Raw genomic sequence first — 24,080 nt, forward strand, 5'->3', positions numbered from 1 at the left:
CCCTTGATAGAAAAATAAAATAAGCTTCCAGACCTTCTCTTCTCAACTCCAACCACCCCGGCCTTCTCCTTTCCTTTCCTTTTCTATCCTTCCTCCTTCCACTCACGCCAGCCACACCCAAAGCCAACTGCAGCTGTCCCAATCTTTTCCTTCCCAGTCAAGCTCCTGCAAGCACTCTCAGGCAGTCCCCGCTACAATATATTTTAATGTTATAAGTAAGAAGGAAAGAAATGAACATAAGTCTCTTAAAAGGATGTTTGTATGAAATGTCAGCCATATCATTTGATGTGTACTACAGGAATATTTAAGAACTTTGGGAAATGTACACGTTATAGTAATGATACTGATGGGCAATAATTATGCTTTGGGAGTTTTTGTAAACCATCTTCAGGAAGCATTCCAAGGAGCTCACAAAATTATTGAGATCTGGCATATTCTCAGAGAGGTTTTTCAATATTTGTTATCCATGACAGAAAGATTTTGATTCTTTATATTCAGAACCAGTAGATTTCTAAACACTGCTTGGTCAGAATTCTTAAAGCTTGTAAACGTTAAAATACGTAAATTTCGAGAGAGTACATTTTTTTTGAGAGTTTAGAAATATCTCCCATGATACTACACTGAAACCTAAAGCAGTGATTTTTTTAAAAAAATAAAACTTTATAGGTTCCAGCACGATGTGGAGTAACAGTCCGGGAGAGTCTAAAGAAAGCTCTGATGATGCGAGGTCTTATCCCAGAGTGCTGTGCTGTTTACCGTATACAGGATGGGTATGGTTTGATTGTAGTATGGCTTTGTGGGTGGTGATCACTTGAGAGAGAAAAAATGCTAAAGGAGTTGTTTCCAGGGGTGTCTGAGAATATTAGCTTTCAATATTTCAAAGCAGGCGCTTTCACAAATATGAGAACTCCCCAGTACCAGCTGATGAGATTGTGGGAGGGCAGATGGTAGGAGGAGAAGAACAATTCATTCTCTGGATTCATTAGTTGATTTACTGGAGGATGGTTCAGTGTGATCTCTCCTTTACACTGTAGTGTAGCAGCTTCCAAATTGTTTCTCTCTCTCTGGTTTTCTGTAGAGACTAATCTGGCACTAAACTAATGCATTTTTAGTTCTGGAGGAAATTGTCATTTGACCAGAATGAAGCTTCCTTTAAAAAAAAAAGGAGCTATATTAAGTTTCTATGAGGAGAGGGCTGGGAAATAAACACTAAATATTTGGTATCTCCATCTTCTGATAAGCACATATTCATTATTAAGATTGGAGTTTAGAAATTGCATTTAACCTCAAAGAATTTATTTACGCTGTAGGGAAAAGAAGCCCATTGGTTGGGACACAGACATTTCCTGGTTGACGGGAGAAGAACTACATGTGGAAGTCTTGGAGAATGTGCCTCTTACAACACATAATTTTGTAAGTCTTCTTCTCTTATAATATCTGCTGTTCTTTCATTGACTTCCGCAACTTTTAAAAATCACATTGGTCTTAATCTTTCCAAGCAAAGTATTTATATTCTTTGTGATAACTTTTCCAAATTGCAGTCACAGGGCACTCATGATCTTGTTTTCCAGTATCAAAGTGTTCTTGAAACATAATCATGGTTCACACACTCCAGTTGCTTAGGATTACACCATGTGGTTTACAAACCACAATAGCTAACTTCAGCCAAAACAAGAAGGTTGTGGTAGAAAAATCATACTATGACCTAGCAGGCTAAGAAACACAAAGAAAACTAATCTTTGAAAAAAATCTTGAAAATACCTAGGGAAATAGACATGTTGTCAATGGTTGTCTAAAAGAAGGAAAGTTGAAGGTGTGTGCTTCTTTTGGTAGGGAGTTCCATTATCAGGTGCTGTCACTGAGAAAATCTTACTTCTGGCCATTATTATATTGTAAGTTGTACCCACCAATAGAGCTATCAGGAAGGTCTTTCCAACTAACTAGTGCATGAGTTGGATAGTATTTGTGAGAGAAAATCTTTAAGTATTTGATACTTAAGTTCTTTATAGCTTTTTAAGCTACATCAACACTTTAAATAGTAAAAAAAAAAATCAGTACAGCATTTTCTAGAACTACCTGGTTTTATTTAACTAAACTTTGGAAATTGTTTTTTCTGCAGTAAGTCCTACAGAATACTGCAGTAAAGAGTGTCTAAATTTGAGAACATGCCGTATTCACCATTTACTTAAAAAAATGAATCTATAGATATAACTTCATATAAATAAAACTTAAACATTCACAGTTGTTAGAAAATGTATTAAAATGTGTAGAGGTTGGTCCAGTTTTTGTCCAGTTAGAGATTTATTGAAATATACAGTTAGGCTGCATTTTAAAAAAATGTCACTATTCTCATTATTTTTTACTTGTTTAAAATATAGAGTTCTATGTGAAAAATACTTTACATTAATATTGTTGTTTTTAGAAGAATCAATAAAAAATATTGTGCAAATGCATCAGTTTAACTTTTAATACAGTAAATATTGATAAATATATACAAACAGAGTAAAAAGTTTAAGAAACATTGATATAGGTGAAAGTAATGCATTTGGAAAAGCATTGTAAATATAAATAATAAATCGCAGGAGCTAATATTTTTAAAGATATGAATCCTTCATTGTAATGCTTTTTAAATCTCTTTGTTTTAACCTTTTCAGCTGGAAAAAGTTAAGCCATTTTTAAATACTGATTCAGTTAAAATACATTTTTTTCAATATTTCCTGTTATTAATCTGAGAACTAATAACAGGAATTGGGTCAGTTTCTTATGTCTTCATTTTGTATGCTGAATTAACAGCAGAATTAATTGTGAAAGATTGTTGGATGATTTTTCCCAATTTCTTTTAAAATTTGCAACCAGAAGGACTCCCTAATTAGAGATTGTCACACTTGGTAGAAATAGGTACCAATTTGCTTGCAATCTGGCTAACATAATCTAGAGGTACTATAATTTATAGTGTTTAAATTTAGCAGAATGTAATTCTGCCTCTGCATGATATTCAGGTCAATTCTTGATGATCTGCAAAAATTTTATATCCCTAATCCTTACCTGGTTCCCTGACAATTAGATTGTATTGGTTCAAGAGATAATTGCAGTTTAGACAGATATATTTAAAATTACACATGGAATCTCATTTTGTTTTCATAAATATTTGTATATGTATTTATACATACATACAGACACCCACACACATAAATATGCATGCTTTAATATGCATAAATTAAAGTTCTATTTGGTGTTTAGAACCCATATGTCTAGTTTAATGAAGAGAAGGACGAGGGGGGACATGATAGCAGTGTTCCAATATCTCATGGGCTGCCACAAAGAAGAGGGTGTCAAGCTATTTTCCAAGGCGCCTGAAGGGTTTCCTGCCTGAGCAGGGGGTTGGACTAGATGACCTCCAAGGTCCCTTCCAACTTTACTACTACTACTACTACTACTACTACTACTACTACTACTACTACTACTACTACTACTACTATTATTATTATTATTATTATTATTATTATTATTATTATTATTATTATTATTATTATTATTGTGATGGCTGCCTCTTTACAGGGAAGTAGAAGGAAATAGGCCTAGGCAGAGTTACATTAGAACAAAAAGGAGCAGTAACAACATCTGTTTTTCCATCATTGTATAATTTCTTCAATGTCTGAATAAAACTTCAGCAGTTAAACTATTTTAACTGAGTTATTTTGAATATGTGATTTTCTTCAAACTTTGATCCCATTTTCTTTCATAAAATACCTTGTATTAAAAGAGTAGAAAGTCAGAACATGAACTTGCTAGTTTAGGCCTGAAGGCAAATAACCAATTAGTGGTGAGAAAAATACCTCATTATCTTGTGTGAATGAAAATTGTACTTTGCTTTAAAATGCAAATATTTAATGATAACAATACTTCTTTAAGCAAGTATACTCTAAAGTTGTGTTATCAATAATAGTGTCAGATATTCTTTTATGTTTCTAAAGCAATTTCCCTAACCTGATGCCAATGGGCATCTACTGGCAGGAGGAAAGAGAGGGCCTAATACAAATTCTTCCTTTTAAATACTTCTGTGTAATATTGCAATACAAGTACGAAAGGGTGAATGTTGCACTGTGCCATCATAATGGACTTTTCATAACTTTGGTGTCATAATACTTATAGATAGATGCTTATGTTCTCTAGAAGGGTTAAATTATAGGTCCTAAAATTCCCCTAGTCAACATGCTCAAAGACCAAACTAATTGGAATTTTTGGAGTTGTAGACTAATACACCTGATATGTTCTAGGTTCTGAGTTGTTGCTTTTAGTGTTTCAACCACAGACTATGATCTTCACAAGTGTACTATTTATAGAGTAACATTGAAATGAACCATAATCAGAATAAAACGTAAACAGTTCTTCTTTGGTAAGATCATATTTAACAAAATAGGACTTTATCTCTTGTTTTTTTGATGGCGTAGGTACGGAAGACATTCTTCACTTTAGCGTTTTGTGATTTCTGCAGAAAGTTGCTTTTCCAGGGATTCCGTTGCCAGACTTGTGGTTACAAATTTCATCAGCGTTGCAGTACTGAAGTGCCACTAATGTGTGTGAATTATGATCAGCTTGAGTAAGTAACTGGAACCCCTTTGCATTTAAATGCTCTGGCCCTAAAGCATAGATGTTTGACAGTGCAGAACTCTTGGAAAATTTATTGAGATATGTCCTCTGATGATGTCTTTTCCATAAGGAGAGATGTCTGCAATATAACTGAGAGCCAGTTTGGTCTAGTATTAAGACATCAGACTAGAAATCAAGTTCTAGTCCTATCAGTCACTCTCTGTCATCCCAATTTATTTAACAATTTATTGTTGTTGTGGAGAAAACAGGAGGAATAAGGAGTATTAGATCAGCTTGTTGACTTGAGTTGTTTATAAAAATAATAAAGATGGGATATAAATAAAACAATACTAAACATCTGACTGACTGCGATGAATCATAACAATAAAAAGGGTTGTGCAAATCTAATTTAAAAGGGATCAAGTACAAACATGTTTTTGTATCATAAAAAGATTTATATTGGACCCATTCTACTCCAGCTATATTTCATATGCAGTGCTCACAAAATCCAAGGCAGACAAGTCCATAAAATGTTGCGTTCAATAAAGTGTGAATTGCTAGACCAATGGTTGTCATTTGAAAGTCTTTGTATAAAATAGGGTTACATTGGCAAAATTCATTTATGTAATTATTTATTTATAAAATTCCTATCCTGCCTTTATTCACCACATCAAAAAAATAAAAGCATTTAAAACTGTTGTGGCAGAAAAAGCTGAGTTTTAATACCGGGTTAATATAAATACGGAAAAAAGCTTAATTTTTATTCTTAGAGCACAAAGATTTGTTATGAAAAGAATGATGTCTTTTCTTCAGATTAATTTGAGGAATAGTCTTAGAAAATCAGAAGCTGTGCTTAAAAAACAAAATGTTTATTGATGGTATTTCTGTGATTTAATAAGCACAGGTATACAGAGAAACAATACCGTAATTAACTCATATATCCATTCAGCTGCCGGCTTATTCTTTAGCAGAGGGGATTCCTTTATTTTATACATCTTGTTCTCCATGAAGCTGAGACCAATAAATTATTTTAGAGACTTGTTCATTTGGCAAAAGAGAGCTTTAAAATGTGCATGGGGTAATTTATCTCCATTACAGATGTAATGTAATAGTTTCTTTCTCTTATGTTATTATTTTTTTCTTGCTCCACAGTTTACTTTTTGTTTCCAAATTCTTTGAACATCATCCAATACCACAAGAAGAGACCTCTGTAGGGGAGACCACACCAGCATCTGGATCATACCCTTCAGTGGCCCTTTCAGATTCTTCTGTGTACGTTTTTAAATCTTGGCTATTCTAATCATATTAAGATGTTATTTATAAGTTGCCCTGTTCAAAATCCTGTTTTGCATCTTGACTTGGTAGATTGTGGTTTGCTACCTTTGTATTTAAAAGTTGAGCATCTTATGCAGAATTGGATTGAAATTGGGGACTTTACAGAAGATTGGTGTTTTTGAAAATAAAATCTCAGGTTGCAGGAAAAAATGGGTTAATACCTCTCCCTGAACACCTAGATGCCCTCTCCCAGGATTTCATGCAGATGTTGAGTAGGATAGGGGAAAAGACTGAACCTTTAGGCACTCCATACCAAAGTACCTGTGAGTCTGACCTCTTCCTACCCCAACCCACCCCAGTTATCAAGTGCATCTGCCTGCTCAGGTAAGAGCAGAACTACTATCCCTCAACTCTTAACTCTTGTAGGTAGTCCAGAAGAATACTGTAGTCAACTGTATCAAAAGCTTCTGAGAGTACTAGAAGAAAAGGAGTGGTCACAGTATCTCTAACTAAGCTCTCTCCAATTGCAGTTCCACTCCTTTCTCAATAACTAAGTGATAGGGAGTAGTTTTCCGGTTTTGTTGCATTCAGACCTGACCTCCGCCACTTCCCCTTCTCTCAAAGAGTTGTTGATTATACCCTGGATACAGTTTCTACATTCGTTCCCTGCTGCTTTTAGTAACCAGGTGGGGCAGGGTTCAAATTCCAAAATAGCAGAGCCAAGATCACAGAGGTCTTTGCCTACCTCCTGGGATCCTCTCTCAAAAGTGTGAACGTTTTAATTCACCAAAAGTTCAGCCAGGCCAGCACCACTTAGATTGATTGGATTTTCTCAACCATCCTTCCTCTAGACTGTTTTGCACCCTTTGAAAAGTGCAGCTGCTTGACATTCTGCAGGCACAATAAGGATTGAGGAGTAATTACACTTCATTGTTTTTATTGTTACAAGGTAGGCTGTCATCTGAGCTCTTGCTCATGTCCAGCCTTTATATTTGTTTTTTGTTTTCCACCAGCATCACTCCAGGTGTCTCTTCACCCACTTTGTTTCCTGGAGGCCCAAACAAGGCGATACACCATAGACAATTTTATTGAGCAGCTTATTTGCCTCATTGCTGGCAAATTCCAGAGGTCAACAATATGCCCAACAAAATATCCTTTCAGATCATTGGGAAATTCCCTCAAGCTCTTTTAGAAAGGCAGCTGGATCCATCAGATGATTCACTTTAATCAGCCCTGCCCCCTTGCAGATATTGGTTAGATATTGGGCTTTTTTAATACTTTAGCGTCCATCAGTTTACCATTTATCTGTGTTTGTTTCTTTAATTCTGAAGTAACCACATAGCAAACTTCATAATTACTGGTTTAGATCTGTTTTTTGTTTGGTTTTAAATTCTTATTAAAAGAACTTAATATGCCTCTGTTAAGCTGTGCTAGAAATCTGACAAATGCTGTACACATTTTTGTATAGGATTATTCTCCTTAGATTTCCAATACTTTATTAAAGGGAAATCAACCCTATTATTATTTTAATCCTTCCTTTAATAAGAACCGTTGGTGGCTGTATGAACACAATCATGTAATATGCTTAGCAACAACATGGAAGTGATTTTCCATTGCCTTTTTTTAGATCATTTTTACTTACCAGTTCAATCTGTAATTTTATTATTTCTTTAAATGACTCCGGTCCAAATACTAATACATGCAAACATACACACACTTCAGTCCTATCATTCAAAAAGGGCTATGGTGATCTGAATCACAACTATGTAGAAGAGGAGTGTAAGGAAAGAAAAGCTTGATTTCAGCTACCTGCTATTACTGTCTCTCATACATGGAATCAAAGATCATATAATATATTGGCCTGCTGAATGAAATAGCTAAGATACAATTCCAGTTTTGTTTTGTTTTTAAAAGTCCTCCTATTCCATACCTAGTCAAAGTTACAAGTGACATTATATGTCAGTTATGGCTTTTTTTCCCCAATATGAGCTTTATCTCCAATCAAATGCACCACTTTGACAATCAAACAATATTTGATTTCTGAAGAAAACTGTCTAAGACCAAAAAGTGTTTGCTAATAACATCTCTCTTTTTATCAGAGAATGCGCAATATTTTTTATCATATATGTTCTCTCCACCTTGTTCAACAAATCATATTAATCACCAGTAAAACCCCTCAGTAACTTCTCTTTTGACTAATGTGTGCTTTGGTTCCACATTTTGGACTACTTCTAGTAAATTTCATGTCCCATGGATTTGTATTTTACATCTATGTATATCATATGCTTGTAAATATTTGTATCTTAGATTACAAATGCAAGAATATTGGTGTATTAGGGCATCCTATATTTAAAATCTCTAGTCAGACAATTGAGCAGGTGAAGGAATAAGTTTAACTTGCACTGGAGTGTTCGCCAACTGTCTCAGTAGTACACTGGTCAAAAGCCTGTAAAATGAATGGAAGGTTATCCAAAAGATGCTTTTTCACGAGGCTCTGAGCTGAAGAAGCTTCTTGGATGAGAAGCAAAACATCTTCAAAGGAAAACAAGAAAGTCCAGTTGCCTCGTGAAAAAGGATCTTTGGGATAACTATGACCTGGATGACTCAGAATCTCCATAGACATTTCGCATGGCAGGTTCTTACAGTTGCTGTGAGATTCGGATCAGAGGGAATTGTTTTTGTCACAGCTGTAAAATGAAGCCCTGCAAATCTTATATATATATATTTAATGTCTTCACTTTCTCAGCCCACCAATTCTCCCCAGTCCATCTCCTTCAAAATCCATTCCAATACCCCAGCCATTCCGACCTGCAGATGAAGACCATCGAAATCAGTTTGGTCAACGTGATCGCTCATCATCTGCCCCCAATGTGCACATCAATACAATAGAGCCGGTCAATATTGATGTAAGTTCCAAACTAATCTTTGTCTTTATAATTAGTGTATTTAATCCTTTATCCTGAACATCTGGAGACAGGTGTGTTAAGAAAAATTCTACAGACACTTGAGTACTTTCTTCCAGTTTACAAATAAAATCTACTTGCTGTTTTTCCATAGTGGCTGTGAAAAATGGAAACAAGACTTACTAGTCCAGGAAATGATCACACAGACATACACTCTCACCAGCCTCTGAACCTGAGAAGATTTAGCCACATACTGTACATTGCTAGAATTTAAGACTACTTTAGAACTCATGTAATCATTCTTAGTTTCTTGCATATATTAAATTGTTAAACAAATACTATTTAGGGATCATATATTGCCTATACTGTATTGATACTAATAGATCGTGCTGTTTGAACTCCCTGAATTTAAAATAAGATATTGATTCTAAGGGTAAGTTCACATGACCTGTTTTTAAATTACAGCTGGCTCTTTGATAAATTGTGGGTGATGACATAAATAAGCAAATAGGTCAAATATGTTTGCATGTAAACTATCAAGAGCCTTCAAAACAGAGACAGAAAATTATAGAAAGAGCATTTCCCTCCCAAAGCTGAATAAATATAAATAGTATAGATATAGTTCTAGACAAAGACTGCAAGTATATCTTGACATGGTGAATGTCTTTTGATACATCACATAAGAATCACATTTTTTTTATTTACATAACTTTCTCTAATGTAATGTAGCTAGTGAGAACATAGGAGTTCTTTGAAAAAGTAAGAGTAAAGGGCTTACAGTTGATTGGCATTATTAGATCTATCTCTCCCCAACTTAACTGTTGCTTTTATTTTGCCTGATAGTTCAGTATTATTAAAAAGCTTGCTACTTTTCCATTAATGGAAGTTGGTCCATATGCTAACACCTTGGCTATTTAACACTGCTAATGGATGGTCACTGTTTCCCTGTATCTCCAATCAGTAGGCTTCATTTTCCACCTTGCATCTCTAAAACAGTGTTTAAAGTATCTATTAGACCTAGCCACCCTCCAAATTGCTGCTTGATAGTTCATTTCCAGACCCAAAAAAGCTCAAGCAGCCTTTATTGGAAGCTCAGGTATTGGCAGATAAGGGAAATGTTTTATAGGTTGATGGTGAAGTATCCTGTATCTTTGCAGCTGCTTTCAGTCTGCTTTTCTTAGTTAAAGGAAAGAGAAAAAAAACTGTGCTCTATCACCAGTCCTCCTAATGACAAGCAACATACATAACGCATGAATAAGGTGCATATAGTTTTTGTTTTTGGTTTGTAGGACTTGATTAGAGATCAAGGGTTGCGAGGCGAGGGAGGTAAGTTACTTTGTTCTCTTGCACACCCAATACGTTGCTTTGCCTCCTCCCCTTTTATACAACCTCCTTTTTTGCAAAATACAGACACGGGAGAGAAATTATAACTAATGCAATGAAATTCATTTGCTTGTCCATGACATTTAGCGTCGTCTTATAAAAAAAAAAATCACCGATTCACATTTCAATGTGGGTGAAAGGAAGATGGGAACAACATGCAAAGTGGTAGCCAGTGTTTTTTAAAAAAAATAAAAAACAAAACAGATAATCGGAGATTATAGAAGTTAACAGACCTTCAGCTGATCCTCTTTCTCCTTTTGCTATAAAAAGCTTAAACCTGCCATGTTGCCATATTAAAAATAATTCTTTGTTAAGAAGTCTTGTCAGCTAGCACAATTTCTAAATCAACCACTTAAAGAGTATACAATAAGAGCATCTTAGAAAAATACCTGTATTTCTCAAAAACATAACAACTGGAGATATTATGTACATTCTTGCTGAAAAAGAATTGGGTATTGCCAGGTTACTAGAGTGTGTTCATGTATACACATACATATACTCCATATCTTTAGATAAATTCCATTATTTAAACTGGCCAATTAATCAATGAAAAACTACTGAGCAACTCTTCAAAGAGACTCCCTAGCAAGCATTATCATTTGCAGGCGCTTATCAAATAATAAGCATGCAGGAAAAAGAAAGATATGCTTATATATTCTGTGTTTTTAATCTGTAGAATGATATGAATGACATTACGAATTCATTCATCTTTAAAATGAATGATGAATGTTAATTAATGCAGATGTCCTCAATCCAGTCATCATGTTTCTGGCCCCTCTTACTGTGATATGTTTAAGAAATGTGAACATGTATGATGCTCCCATACTCTAAGAATGTACAGCAGTCTTCTCAAGCTTGGCATCTCCAGATTGTAATGTCAGGATCCGTGATCAGTCAACGCTGGAACTTTGCCAGTTTGGAAAAAGTTGCTTCAATTTTTATCATCAGGTCTAGTAAAGAGAAATGTCTTTGGCAAAAGTCATAACTGCAGAAATGTATATTTTCCCCACCATGTTACATGCACACTTTTGGTGGATGTTGCTGCAATAGCTACAGATCCTGTTCAGGATAAGCTTCATTTAATGCTTTGACTTGGCTATTATCATTTGAATATATGGTGCAGGCTGTACCGTGCAGTACAGGAAAGCATGTGTCCTTAATCAGCTGGCCATTTTGCTTTCCATGACGTTTGTTTTCTTTCTTTTTTTTAATACGTTTGCAATCTAAGCCTTCACTATAACATTTAGTAGAGACTCCGTTTTTAGTCAGGATTTTGTTTCTTCTCCATCTCCGCTTTCCCAGTTACCTCTAACAAACTGGCTACTACTTTGCAAATCTGAGACTGCAGGTATGATTTCAAGCTATGAGTGCTGCCCATTACATTGCCCATTTGACAATTGCATATGTCTAGGGAGCTGTGGCTTTTGGAACCGTTTTGCCCATTCTGTCCAACATTTAAGTGTTGTGTACTAGTATGTCATTTTAAATTCTGGTCAGTAGGCTCTCTTTGGGGTTTACCAATTCCCAGCCTTTTGAATATATGCTGTATTTTGTTTTTCAAATGGAATCACAAGTTTCTGCCCTGCAAAATCATAAGCAGTCTGTGCATAGGAGTCTAAGCACCTCAGTTATGTCCCATGACTTTCATTTCTTCTGTGTGTCTGTCTTCCTGTCTCTGCCTGCCCGTCTCTTTCTCTCTAACAGCCCCTATGAACCAGCTGATGCGCTGCCTTCGGAAATACCAATCCCGGACTCCCAGTCCCCTCCTCCATTCTGTCCCCAGTGAGATAGTGTTTGATTTTGAGCCTGGCCCAGTGTTCAGAGGTAGTTGGGCTCTTCTTTCTCATTTTCACCCAAATCAAACTAAATAAAACCACAGATGCTGTTTGTGCCTCACCCTCACAGCGTGTGTATGTAAGTGTGTGAGTTTTCAAAACATTATCATTTTTATTTATTTATTTTTGGCTTAGCCTGGCTGGAATGCTTTGAATGTGCTTTTTCACGTAATAGTCACTCACTCTTATTAAACTCACAAATTATTCTGTGTTAAACATTGTCATAAAGCTGCTGGAGCATTACGTTATAGAAATAAGGTTTTTTAGATCTTCTTTCAAAGTATTGCTTGTTTTCAAAGTCTCGAGTTACAGTATAAAACGAGGACAGGACAAGTCCTGCAGATAATTAACATCTATGCAAAACTTCAGATTTTTCTGAAGTAGGGTTACCAACTGACACAAAACGGGGAGGGGGATCAAATTGGCCAGATTTCTTTTTTAAAAAGCAAATACTCTGTAAGATAAAACTTAGGCCATTTTGCTGGCTCTCCAACCAATTAATTCATAGATCCTGAAATGAACTTCAGTACAGAAATTGACAACTCTACCTGGATTCCAGCAGGACCATACTGTTGTGCATGATCTTGAGGCTTTCCAGGATTTAGGAGTAGATTGACATTCCTGATTTTCTTGTCTGTCAGTTTTAACTTAATGCTTGAGCAAAATCCTATTTAACACTGTCTTTCAGAAATCTGTTGCAGAGCTAATGATTCTGGTAGCAATTTTGTTAATTATCTGGAATATGATTTACTTCAGTTATATATTACCGCTGTGACTAATCTGTAGATTAAAAGGATATATCATAATGTGTAGGATGGCTCAGCTAAAGTCAAGATCAGTTTAAGAACTAAATTATAGTAACAGTCCACATTACCTGAGATTACTGATATATAAAAAAAACCTTCTGGGCAAAACAACAGAACCACAATTTAGGATTAGAATTAGACACAGAAAAATCTTCCTCCCTTTAATTGAATTATAGTCCAGAAATTAAACTGAAATATAAGATATTGATATAGTGATGTATTGTGGTGCATCATCACTGCAATACAATTTGTACAAAGAAAGATTTGTAAATGCAGTTCTTCAATTTATACAATTTATTTCCCAGGAAAGTCTATTCGTCTTTTTAGTTACATAATTAAAAATAAATAAATGCCTTTTAAAACAAACCAACTTAAACAATTAAACCAGGAACAGGTATTCTTTAAGCATACTTTCTTGTTTTGTCAAAGATAAAAATGTTTCTGGTTTATATTATTGGAAAAGATACTACTTTGTTTAATAAATTAATATAAACAGATTTCAGCTACTGTAGTCTTTATTTACTGGCATAGTTTTAGTATTTAAATATCATTTCATTAACACAGCATCTTTCAGAGGTCTTGGGGCTCTGTCTAAGAATTTCCAAAAAGTGGGGCCCAAGAATGATGTCTAAAATTTTTGGTAGTTATGCTCTCTGGACATCTAGAAGATGCTCATTTGAGGAAAACTGGCATAGATAAACATGTACTGTATCTTATTCTAACATTTATATCCTTTTCTCCATGAAATATCAGTATGGCTGCTTAGGAAACTAAACTTGTCTTCTACATGCTAGCTTAAATGACTTGGAAAGGAAAAAGAGAAATATTCTTCCCTACCATACTTTTAAAATTTTAAATTCCAGTAAAGCCTTTTTTACAATTATAAAAAGCATATTCACCCACACACACACACACACACACACACACACATGCAAATTAACAATTGTACAGCAACAGGATATATTATTGAAATCTGAAAATATCTGGGGAGAAAGAAAGCTCCCTTTCTTTGGGAAAATAGGCTAAAAGAAGTTGCAAAAAAAAGGGAAAGAAAACCAGTGAAAAAAATAGTTTTCCTAATATTCAGTCATAAACATAAGAGAGAGGTCTTAGGTCTTGATTTTTTTTTTAAAAAAAAATTCTGCTTAGCTCCTTCAGTGTGGGCCACCAAAAATGTCTCTTCACTATTGTCTTAAAATTTACATTATTTTCTTTTAGTACACCTAACTTCTTATATATTCCCCTTTGGCATAAATGCTTTAATAAGGAAATAAATAAAAACAAGGAAAAAGTAAAGTAATATAACAAATAAGAACCCTTTTAAAACAGTGTAAAGAACTATACAGTTTTCAGAAGTTGCTAAATTATAAAAAGATACTGAACCCAGTATCTCTTTATAATTTAGTAACCTCTGAAAACTCTATAGAGTGCAGATTTGTTCTTTCCTCTTTTGTGAATTAGAGTCACATTCTAACTCCACATGTTGGTAAACGTTTTATAATTAAATCGAGCTAGAATTGCACACTGTAATATTTATTAAATGCACCTGGTTTGCAAGACTTAATCCTTATGCTTAATTGTCTGTTATGTTTGGAAATACTGCATCTTTTACACAATTTTTGCAATTACTGTTTTTTTGTGAATTAAGTCAATGTATTTTAGTCCTTAAAAACCTGGAGCTGTTTTTTGACCTTTAATTACAAATGTAGGCTCAACTACAGGATTGTCTGCTACACCACCTGCGTCTTTACCTGGATCTCTCACTAATGTGAAAGCATTACAGAAATCCCCAGGGCCCCAGAGAGAGAGGAAGTCCTCATCATCTTCTGAAGATCGAACTAGAATGGTAAGAACAGAATTAGCTTATTGAACCAGTACTCATTTTTGATTCACCAAGTAGGCCTAGTTTTTTTATCTCTTAAGTATGGATAGGAGATCAAAGGGGCCCCACAGCCTTTCCTTCTTTGTGTATGCAAACTCCCCTGAAATGTTCAAGGCTTGATGTCCTATAACATGGTGTGCTATGCTTATAAAATGAGTTTGCACTAATCGGGGCTTTTAAACAGGATAAATGTAAGGCCATTTCACATTCACCCAATTTGTACTAAAAAGATTTACAGAACTATACACTTTTCTTGCAGAAAACCCTAGGTCGACGAGATTCAAGTGATGACTGGGAGATACCAGATGGTCAGATCACAGTTGGACAAAGGATAGGCTCTGGTTCATTTGGGACAGTCTATAAAGGGAAATGGCATGGTATGTAACTACAGCAGCAATTATTTTTCACCAAAAGTATTTAAAACGATTATTGAAACTTCAGCAGATTTCTTTGTGTTAAGAATTTGAGAACCTATAATTCTTTTTTTATAGATTTTACTAATTTTTAAAAATTACAATCTTTAGAGCTTAGTAAACAACATGTTGTCTGGGTTCACATATTTAACATTATCTTCTTCAATATAAATCTATTCAGTACGACACAATCCAGTATTTTTTCCTTGATCTTCCCTTCTTCCGCATATTTTTCCCTTTTCCCCTCATTAAACAATTACAATTCTTAGTACTATTGATGTATACAAAATTATATATAGACATCTTCATCATATTTTACTAATATTATAGAAATAACAATATCAATTCATAAGTCAATATCCTGTTTTTCATACTCTTATTAAAGTTTAATTTCCCATCAGTATTTAAAGTATCTTTGTCAGTTATGATTTTCTCAATATTAATTACATTTATATAGCTAAAAATTTTTGTTGATACCAATCCTCCTCTTATTTTCAAATTTCCCATATCAAAAAAAGAAAAATAATGCTATTTTAATTCTAAATCATTTCTTCCATTATAAAAATCTAGTTATATCTAAGGTTCATCCGTTCTTTTAATCATATTCAAATAGGTTTATTAAACAGGTAGTGCCCCCTCTGATAGATCAAATCCTCTGTTTTTTAAGTCTAACTCTCGCTTTCTTTCTTTGCTAAGCAGTTTTCCAGGCCAAGGCAATTAAATTGCCCAAGAATTTTCTTCCTATTTTTGTGAAGGCTGCTTGACAAGAGAAAGACACTTTAGGTAGAGTATTTGGGGGTGGGGGGAGAACTCCGCTCATCCACATTCCCTAGAGATTTCCCCTGCCCGCTTTATGTTCCATTTTCTAGAATTTTCTTCCTTGTCATCAGGTGTATTTTGGAGAAAGGAGTAAAGGGTCTTTTGTATTTTCATTGTTATAGGTAGGTCTTGCAGTATTTTATTTGTGTATGGTAGTCCATATTTCGCTTCTCCTATCTCCTCCGTCTCTAGATCCATTTCTTCTGCTTCACCCTCTGATTTCTGGTTTATTTGTTCATACTTTGTAGTCATTGTTTGGGAGCTTTCCAGTTGTAGCTTCAATTTGGAGATTTGGTCCTTTATGTCATCTAGGTTATTTTTAGTCTCATTATGGTTTCTTTTTATGTCCTCTTTTTGTGCAACAATTGTTTGATGAATTTGCTGTAGCATCGAGAGTATTTCCTTCTGAAAGATATTTGTTTTTTCTTGAGGCATCATTCCTAGAAATCCTCTAGTATCACCAGTCTCAGTAAGAGTGGAATAAAATTTCCTCTAGTTTTCTGGTCTTTATATATAGCCTTTATAATCCAGTCCTAATAGCAATTTTTTATAGTAATCTTTTGTCTCAAGTATCCTGAAAATTATCAGTCAGGCAAGGTTGTAATCTACAATATTCCAAGTGTTCAAAATGTTCAACCTCCCTGCAGCCAAACGTATTCAAAAGTCAAATTTTTCTTTCTCTCCCACTAGCTCTTAAGATTAAAAGTCCAAGCTCCATGGGTATTTATAGTCCAAGAAGGTCAGGATGATAAATATGCCAAAATATTTTCCTTTATTGCCAGTCCTTAAACTGAAAGTTACCAAGCAACTAAGGAGCTAGTTATAGTGCTGAACTCAAATCCACCACTAGATGTCATTCAAAGTCCATTTTCCACTCTTAAAACAAAGGGTTGATTTCTTATATTTCTTATATTTCACCTCAATAATATTTTTTCCAAAGAGAAAAACTTGACAATTATTTCAGTTCTTAGATTTATCAAAACTGTAGCTTTATATTACTTTCACTTCAGTATTGTGTATTTCTGTCCCCCATAAGAAATTTAAAACGCCGCTTCCGTTCACATCCGGATGTTTTAAGCTTCTTGGGAGCCTTTCCCAGGAAATTCAGTTGTAAAATAGTAAAGAAAGGATCAATATTCTCACCTAGTCCAAGCATGCTGTTTACAATGTGCTAATTAAAGCTTTTGTTCTTTGGTTGTCAGCAGCTAATGGCCGGCCGCAGAGGTGTGGCTGGTCTTTCCCCTGCCAGTTTAGAGGATTTTCCTTGGATCGAACAGAGAGACCACCATCTCTCCGTGATCGACAAAGCACCCCTCCTTCTTCATCGCCTCTTCAGGGCGACTTTAGCTTCTTTTCAGGGCCTCAGAAAGCTAAATCAGGTGTGGAAGGCAGAGCTCTGCCTTCCTGCATCCTGTCTCACCGCGACGCAAAACCAGAAGTCTCTTGAGAAGCTATAATTCTGAAAGTTACCAAAAATATTTTTATCAGATATATATACTATCTTTTTGATTAACATGCATTTGTTAAGATCCAGATATTTTTATTTATTTATTTGATTTTTATTCCACCTTTATTTTTGTTTACAATAACTCAGCATGACAAGCATACCTAATACGTCCTCCCTTTGTTTTCCCCACAACAACAACCCTGTTAGGTGGGTTGGGCTGAGAATGACTGACCCAGAGTCACTTCGCCAGTTTTTCATGCCTATGGCAGGACTAAAACTTATGATCTTCTGGTTCCTAGGCCAGCATCTTAACCCCTAGACCAAACTTGCTCTCAATGATATTTTAGTTCAATGCCCAGGGCAGTACCTATTAATTATATGATCCAGTTTACAAAGTGATTCGCTCGATCTGAATGGTTTACTGAAACCCCCCATTTCAATAATAGTTAATAGGTACTTAACCACTACACTGGCTTCTGCTTTTCTGGTTAAAGAAAAAGTTGCAACAAATATTCCCATGGTACTTTGAGCTTGTTTCTTGAGCAGCTATTTTTTGTGCTGCACAGTAAAATCGCATCAAAAATGGAAAAGGACTTCATAAAAGGTTTTCCGTGCAAGAAGAGAACGACAGTCAGAAATCTTAAGTGAGCCTTCAGTAACTTATTTTTTTTTCATTAGCATGTATTGTATAATGAAACTTTATGGGACAATCAGTATTGCCCTGTTATATATAAACACTTAATCATTTTATGAGTGGCATGCTTAACTCACTTTAATTTTTGAGCAAAACATCCATAGTTCACTTTTTGAAATTCTTTTTTAAGGTGATGTTGCAGTGAAAATGTTGAATGTTACAGCTCCCACCCCTCAGCAGCTACAGGCTTTTAAAAATGAAGTAGGAGTTCTCAGGTAAGATTATATGAATTATATACAGATGACACAACCAGAAAAACCATTAACTTTTAGGAATTCGTTTAGATAATAACAATAACACTTAGACTTATATACTGCTTCATAGTGCTTTACAGCCCTCTCTAAGCAATTTATAGAGTCAGCATATTGCCCCCAACAATCTGGGTCCTCATTTTACCAACCTTGGAAGGATGGAAGACTGAGTCAACCTTGAGCCGGTCAGGACTGAACTCCTGGAGTGAGCATTGAGTTAGCCTGCAGTACCACATTCCAACCACTGTGCCACCACGGCTATTAATCTGAAGTGACCTCTGCCTTTCCTGCCCAGTTGCTTCATATATGTACTCCTTAATAATGGATCTTGTCCTTCTGGTCCATCTTTTTTTTTTTAACAAAGAATTGAGGGGTGATTGCTCAGATATTTTACTAAAATGGGGCTACTTACAACAAGAAGAAATGGGTTTTATCTCTGGATGGCTGACCTTTTAAAAACGAGGAACAATGAAAAACAGATCAAGTATGTCCAGAAATGAAAACCATGCAAGATAACAGTGTTCTATAACCACCAGCAGGAGAATTTTATTCTTTCATACTTTGTTTGCTGGCATTCTAGTGGCATCTAATTCGGTATAATGAAGAACAAAATGCCGGACTGTATTTGATTTGATATTTAAATGAGTGCTGATTTAAAGCTTTAATCTCTAGAATAGCATGTTATTGCTGGATTTTTTTCCCCAAGTAATTTTAAGTTTTCCTTTTTTCCCAACACCATAGGAAAACACGACATGTGAATATATTACTTTTCATGGGTTATTCAACAAAGCCACAGCTGGCTATAGTTACGCAGTGGTGTGAAGGGTCGAGTCTTTATCACCATCTACACATCATTGAAACTAAATTTGAAATGATCAAGCTGATTGATATAGCACGCCAGACAGCACAAGGAATGGAGTAAGTTGGGTATCATTTGCTGAGCAATATGGAGAAGTAAACCTGAATTAGTTCTCTATACTGAAATAATTCATAGGAAGTTTCAACTAGTGGAGATTATGTTTGTTCAAGATGATATTAAAAAAATCAAATATATTGATTTTTCAAATTATTGCTGACTTAAGGAAACTGATCTATAAATATAGAACACAAACACAAGTGCTTGAGACTTTTAATCTGTGCAATACATTGATTAAGTTTTGCTAGATGGTCAGAGACCAAATAGATGATAAATAAAAATTCATACAACATGACAGATATATAGAAACAACTAAAACTATAAATTTTATCTTTTAGCGAAAATTGCTGTGACCTGTCAAATAGCTTATACAGGGATTAATGAAATTTAAAAATAGGCAAGAATAGAACAGAGTCTAAACTTAATTCATTGTTAAACATACCAAATGATTGCTAATGGCAATAGCAATTTAAATCCTAATTTCACAAGCTAAAAGGAGTATTAGTTAGGTGGAAGTGTTTATATGGCAACCTTTTCTAATTTCATCCAAGTTGTAGGCTCTTCCTTCCAAAAGGAGTTTGTAGAAAGAACACAAAATATATTCATGGTAAATATACATAGGATTACAATCCAAGAGTCTAAAATTGTGAGGAGTGGAAGTTGATGATTGCTGTAACAAATTATCTTTCTTACGACTTAATTTCACCTGGCTTTTTGATGATTCCTTAAGTAAGTGGCATGATCAATTCACTGCCTGTTTTGTTACTTTGCAGTTACTTGCATGCCAAGTCTATCATCCACAGAGACCTCAAGAGTAATAGTATCCTTTAAAAACACTAACTTTTATCATTCACCTTCCTTTTTTCAAAGTGAGTAAAAAAAGAAGGGAAAAAGTAATAGTTGGGAACAGTTGAGGATGCATATGTAAATATTGGAGTAGTTACTTGTCTCAATTTAATCTTAATTATTAAAGAAAGCAAATATATATTCTGTGCCTAACTAATTACTGTACATCTGAATATGTTTGGAGATGGGCATCCAGATTCATATGTCTTGGGAACAATGTGAATAGCATATCCATTCTAAGTCAACTTTTGATTCATTCCTGTGATTCCAAATCCAACAGTCAATGTGTTGATTTCTTTTGATGAACTTCAGTGCATAGTGTCATAGGACTTGAATGCAGAAGGGCAAAGTACATCAGCGTGCTTCATGCCAGTATATTTCATTATATAAAATCAACTATCTCTCATACAAATATATATGAAACTTTCAGAAGCTTTGGACTCTCAGCGTCTGCATGGACATCCATTTTGTAACCACCTTGCTTTAACTTATCATTACTAAACTAAACCATTTAGTTTCATTGGTAACAATATTGAAGTGGTTTGTTGTTATCTTCTTTCAGAATGGCTTTTATTTTTCATTTTCTCTATAAAACTTCAATTCCTGGTGGCCTCCCATCTAACCGCCAGACAAATCAGATCCTGCTTAGTTTTTTTTTTTCCTTTACATTTCCTGTCAGATATATTTCTTCATGAAGACCTCACAGTAAAAATAGGCGATTTTGGTCTAGCAACAGTGAAGTCACGATGGAGTGGATCCCACCAATTTGAACAATTGTCTGGATCAATTCTATGGATGGTATGTGAAGGGAGTATTTTCCAAATTGTTCACCAAAATTGCACAATTCCTTTTGCAGAGAAAGGAACATTTCCAATGACTTTAGGATGGAGATAAATGCTTGGCTTTGCTAAGCAGAAGCCTTTCTAATGTGTAGTAGAATAGAATGGTGGAATGGTGGAAACCTTTTGCTGTCTACCCAGGACTTTCTCCTCTTACTGAACGTCTCAGTGCAATCACTGCCCAAAGTTGTCTTACATTTTTTTCCATAATATCAATACTCTTAATATCAATGAAGGGCTATCAACTACTATAAAGGTCATGACTGTATTGCATACAATTTGACCAACTCAGTATCTGGTTAGAAATTACTTAATTTCTACTAAGCAGAGGATAAATATGTAGGTTTTATTTATCCTTTTATTTATCTTTTTAGATACTAATTTCATTTTTGGGGATCTGAGATATATAGATAAAGTCTGCAATTGCAATAGAATAAAGCAGTTGTTTTCTATGTCACAGGCACCTGAGGTTATTAGGATGCAAGACAAAAATCCATATAGCTTTCAATCAGATGTGTATGCATTTGGAATTGTCCTTTATGAACTGATGACTGGGCAATTGCCATATTCCAACATCAACAATAGAGACCAGGTAAGTTGGGATTGGGAAAGTGTTATTTCTAAATTATCGGAAGTCCTTGACTTATGACCACAGTTAGAATCAGAATTTCTGTTGCTAAGCAAGTTGGTTGTTTAGAGAATACGCACAGTTTTATAACCTTTTTTTGGCATAGTTGTTAAGTGCAGTTATTAAGTGAATCATATGATCATTAAGCAAATCCAGTTTCACTCATTAACTTTGTTTGTTAGAAGCCACCTGGGAAGGTTGCAAATGATGATTACATGACCCCAGGATATATGCTGGTTGTTGAGCACCTGAATTTTCATTACATGACTGGGGGGATGCTGCAACAGTATAAGTGTGAGGATGGGCCATAAGTTTTTTTTTTCAGTGCTGTTGTAACTTTGAATAGTCACTAAAGAAATGGTTGTAAATTGAGGACTACCAGTACCCATCCTTTCATATTGTAGTACTGGTACTGACAGATTATTTCAGCCTTTGTAATGTTGTCTTTTACACATTTCACTACTTTCAGTTTGGGGTAGACTGGTATGTTAGGTGACTTAAATATCTATATTCAGAGAACAGTGTGTCTTTTGTACAAAATAATGTGATAAATTGTAATTATTTGACAGGTCTTCCAAATCTTCAGTGCAGATTTGCTTTCTTCATTTGAGAATCAGCAGTATAATCGTGTAACTTGTTATCTGAGTTATTCAGACAGATACAGATTTCAAGATTACTTGAAGAAAATGGAATCGTTTTTAAATATGCTGGGAAAAGGACAAGAGATGAATAACTAAGGCAACTTTGTTATCCTGTTAGCAAAAAATCCCCAACCGGTACCTTCTAGATATGTTAGCCAAAATCTCAGTATTTTTAACTAGAGTTTGGTACCCAGTTGCAGAAAGCTGATCTAGAAAAGTAATATTAATTTTTAATATATTTTTGCCTTAAGTTTAAGATCTTGGTTCTTGGGATACTTGAGTCATCTTGAGGTCTAGGGTTTCAGAATTGTATATTTCTTTTCTTTGAGCGTATAAGTGAACAACAACATCTCCTAATTTAATGAACAGAGCAATTAATTCAGTGTGCCACAAGAGGGAAAAGTGGCTTATTGTAATAGTAGAAACTTTCATCCTATACCAAATGATGGTCTTTAAAATTGGGAAGATTTCCAAAACAATTAGCAAGGTTGGGCATGCTCCTGCTTTTTAAACAAGAGCTTGAAAGTCATGTCTGTGTGCTCAAGTTAGGTTTTGCTTTAAATAAATGTGAATCCCAGTGTTGTTGAAATATAGTACAGTGTATTTCTTTTGTGTAATAGTATCAAGTAGGCACCTAATTTGTAAATGCAGAAACAATAATTTTGAGACTTAGTTTGGTAATTTTTTTCTGAGTACTGTAGTGAATTGTGGTGGGTATTGACTGCCTAAATGGTCCTTCCTGTTTCAATTATTGTACTTGCTGTAGATAAGGCATAGATCAATTTGATGTCTATCATTGCTTCTTTAGAATTATTGAGATCTTGGACTTATTGAGATTTGTATTTAATACAAATGCCACTTTGGGAATTATATGCAATGGATGCAAAACTAAAACTGACGGACATGTTACATATCCTGTCAGCCTTTTACCTTCCAGTGTGTAAAAGAATTAAATTGGTTCTATTAAATTTTTGAAATATGCCTAAAAGTTTTACATATGTGCAGCACTTGCATTCAGTGTCTGAAAAGTGCTTTGCTATATGTAGCAATACAAACTTCCCAGGAAAAGATGCAATTGTTTTAAGATGTCGCAGTCAGGTGCCAAACTCACAGTCCCATGCATCCTGAAGCCCTTTTTGGGGAGATTTAAATTCAAAGCACTGCACAACCATATTTAAAAATCACAATAGATGAAATTTACTTTTCCCTTTTTCACTCTCTCTTTCTGCAAAGATTATATTTATGGTGGGACGAGGGTATCTTTCTCCGGATCTCAGCAAAGTGCGAAGCAATTGTCCCAAAGCCATGAAGAGACTAATGGCAGAATGCCTGAAAAAAAAGAGAGATGAAAGGCCTCTCTTCCCCCAGGTAAGAATTTCTCATGTTTGGATTAGCATCTAGCAACCGTAGCACAAGAGCACTACAAGAACAAGTTGGCAATGCAGCCAGATGCCACCCAGTTAGGTTGGCCTGTTAGAAGATAATAGCAGGCACACATTATCTAGACTTTCTATTCAACTGAAATGTCAACCTCATAGCCATTTTGTATATGATAATATTGATAGGAGAACCTTCACACTTACATCCTAGAGCAGGGGTGTCAAACTGCTGGCCCGCAGGCCGGTTGCATCCTATGGAGGCCGTGCCCACTCCAGCTCCAGCAATGCAAAAAAAGTCACGATACGTCGTGACAGGTCACGTGACACGGCAAGGTTTATTTTTATTTATTTATTTATTTTTCATAATTTATATGCCGCCCTTCTCCCCACGGGACTCAGGGCGGCTCACAGCATATTAAAATAACACAATACAAACAACACACACAACATTTCCCCTATAAAAGCCAATTAAAACCAAATATTTGTAGCTGTGACATTATTAAAATCATTAAAAATTATCCCTATTTAAAATT

General features: G+C 35.0%; 1 protein-coding gene across 1 annotated transcript in view; it reads left to right on the plus strand.

The window, feature by feature from the left end:
• Positions 1-24,080, plus strand: part of BRAF (B-Raf proto-oncogene, serine/threonine kinase) — a 59,897-nt gene that overhangs the window by 28,368 nt on the left and 7,449 nt on the right. The window contains exons 4-17 of the mRNA XM_015817269.1: positions 667-770; positions 1,311-1,413; positions 4,452-4,600; positions 5,743-5,862; positions 8,612-8,771; positions 10,058-10,094; positions 14,502-14,638; positions 14,934-15,051; positions 18,178-18,262; positions 19,040-19,216; positions 19,988-20,034; positions 20,740-20,858; positions 21,360-21,491; positions 23,402-23,536. Of these exons, the coding sequence (XP_015672755.1) occupies positions 667-770; positions 1,311-1,413; positions 4,452-4,600; positions 5,743-5,862; positions 8,612-8,771; positions 10,058-10,094; positions 14,502-14,638; positions 14,934-15,051; positions 18,178-18,262; positions 19,040-19,216; positions 19,988-20,034; positions 20,740-20,858; positions 21,360-21,491; positions 23,402-23,536 (1,623 nt within the window). The remainder of the gene's footprint in view (positions 1-666; positions 771-1,310; positions 1,414-4,451; positions 4,601-5,742; positions 5,863-8,611; positions 8,772-10,057; positions 10,095-14,501; positions 14,639-14,933; positions 15,052-18,177; positions 18,263-19,039; positions 19,217-19,987; positions 20,035-20,739; positions 20,859-21,359; positions 21,492-23,401; positions 23,537-24,080) is intronic.

This window comes from Protobothrops mucrosquamatus, unplaced genomic scaffold (assembly GCF_001527695.2).
Source record: "Protobothrops mucrosquamatus isolate PMUCROS unplaced genomic scaffold, P.Mucros_1.0 scaffold_126, whole genome shotgun sequence".
NCBI classification, from domain to species: Eukaryota; Metazoa; Chordata; class Lepidosauria; order Squamata; family Viperidae; genus Protobothrops; species Protobothrops mucrosquamatus.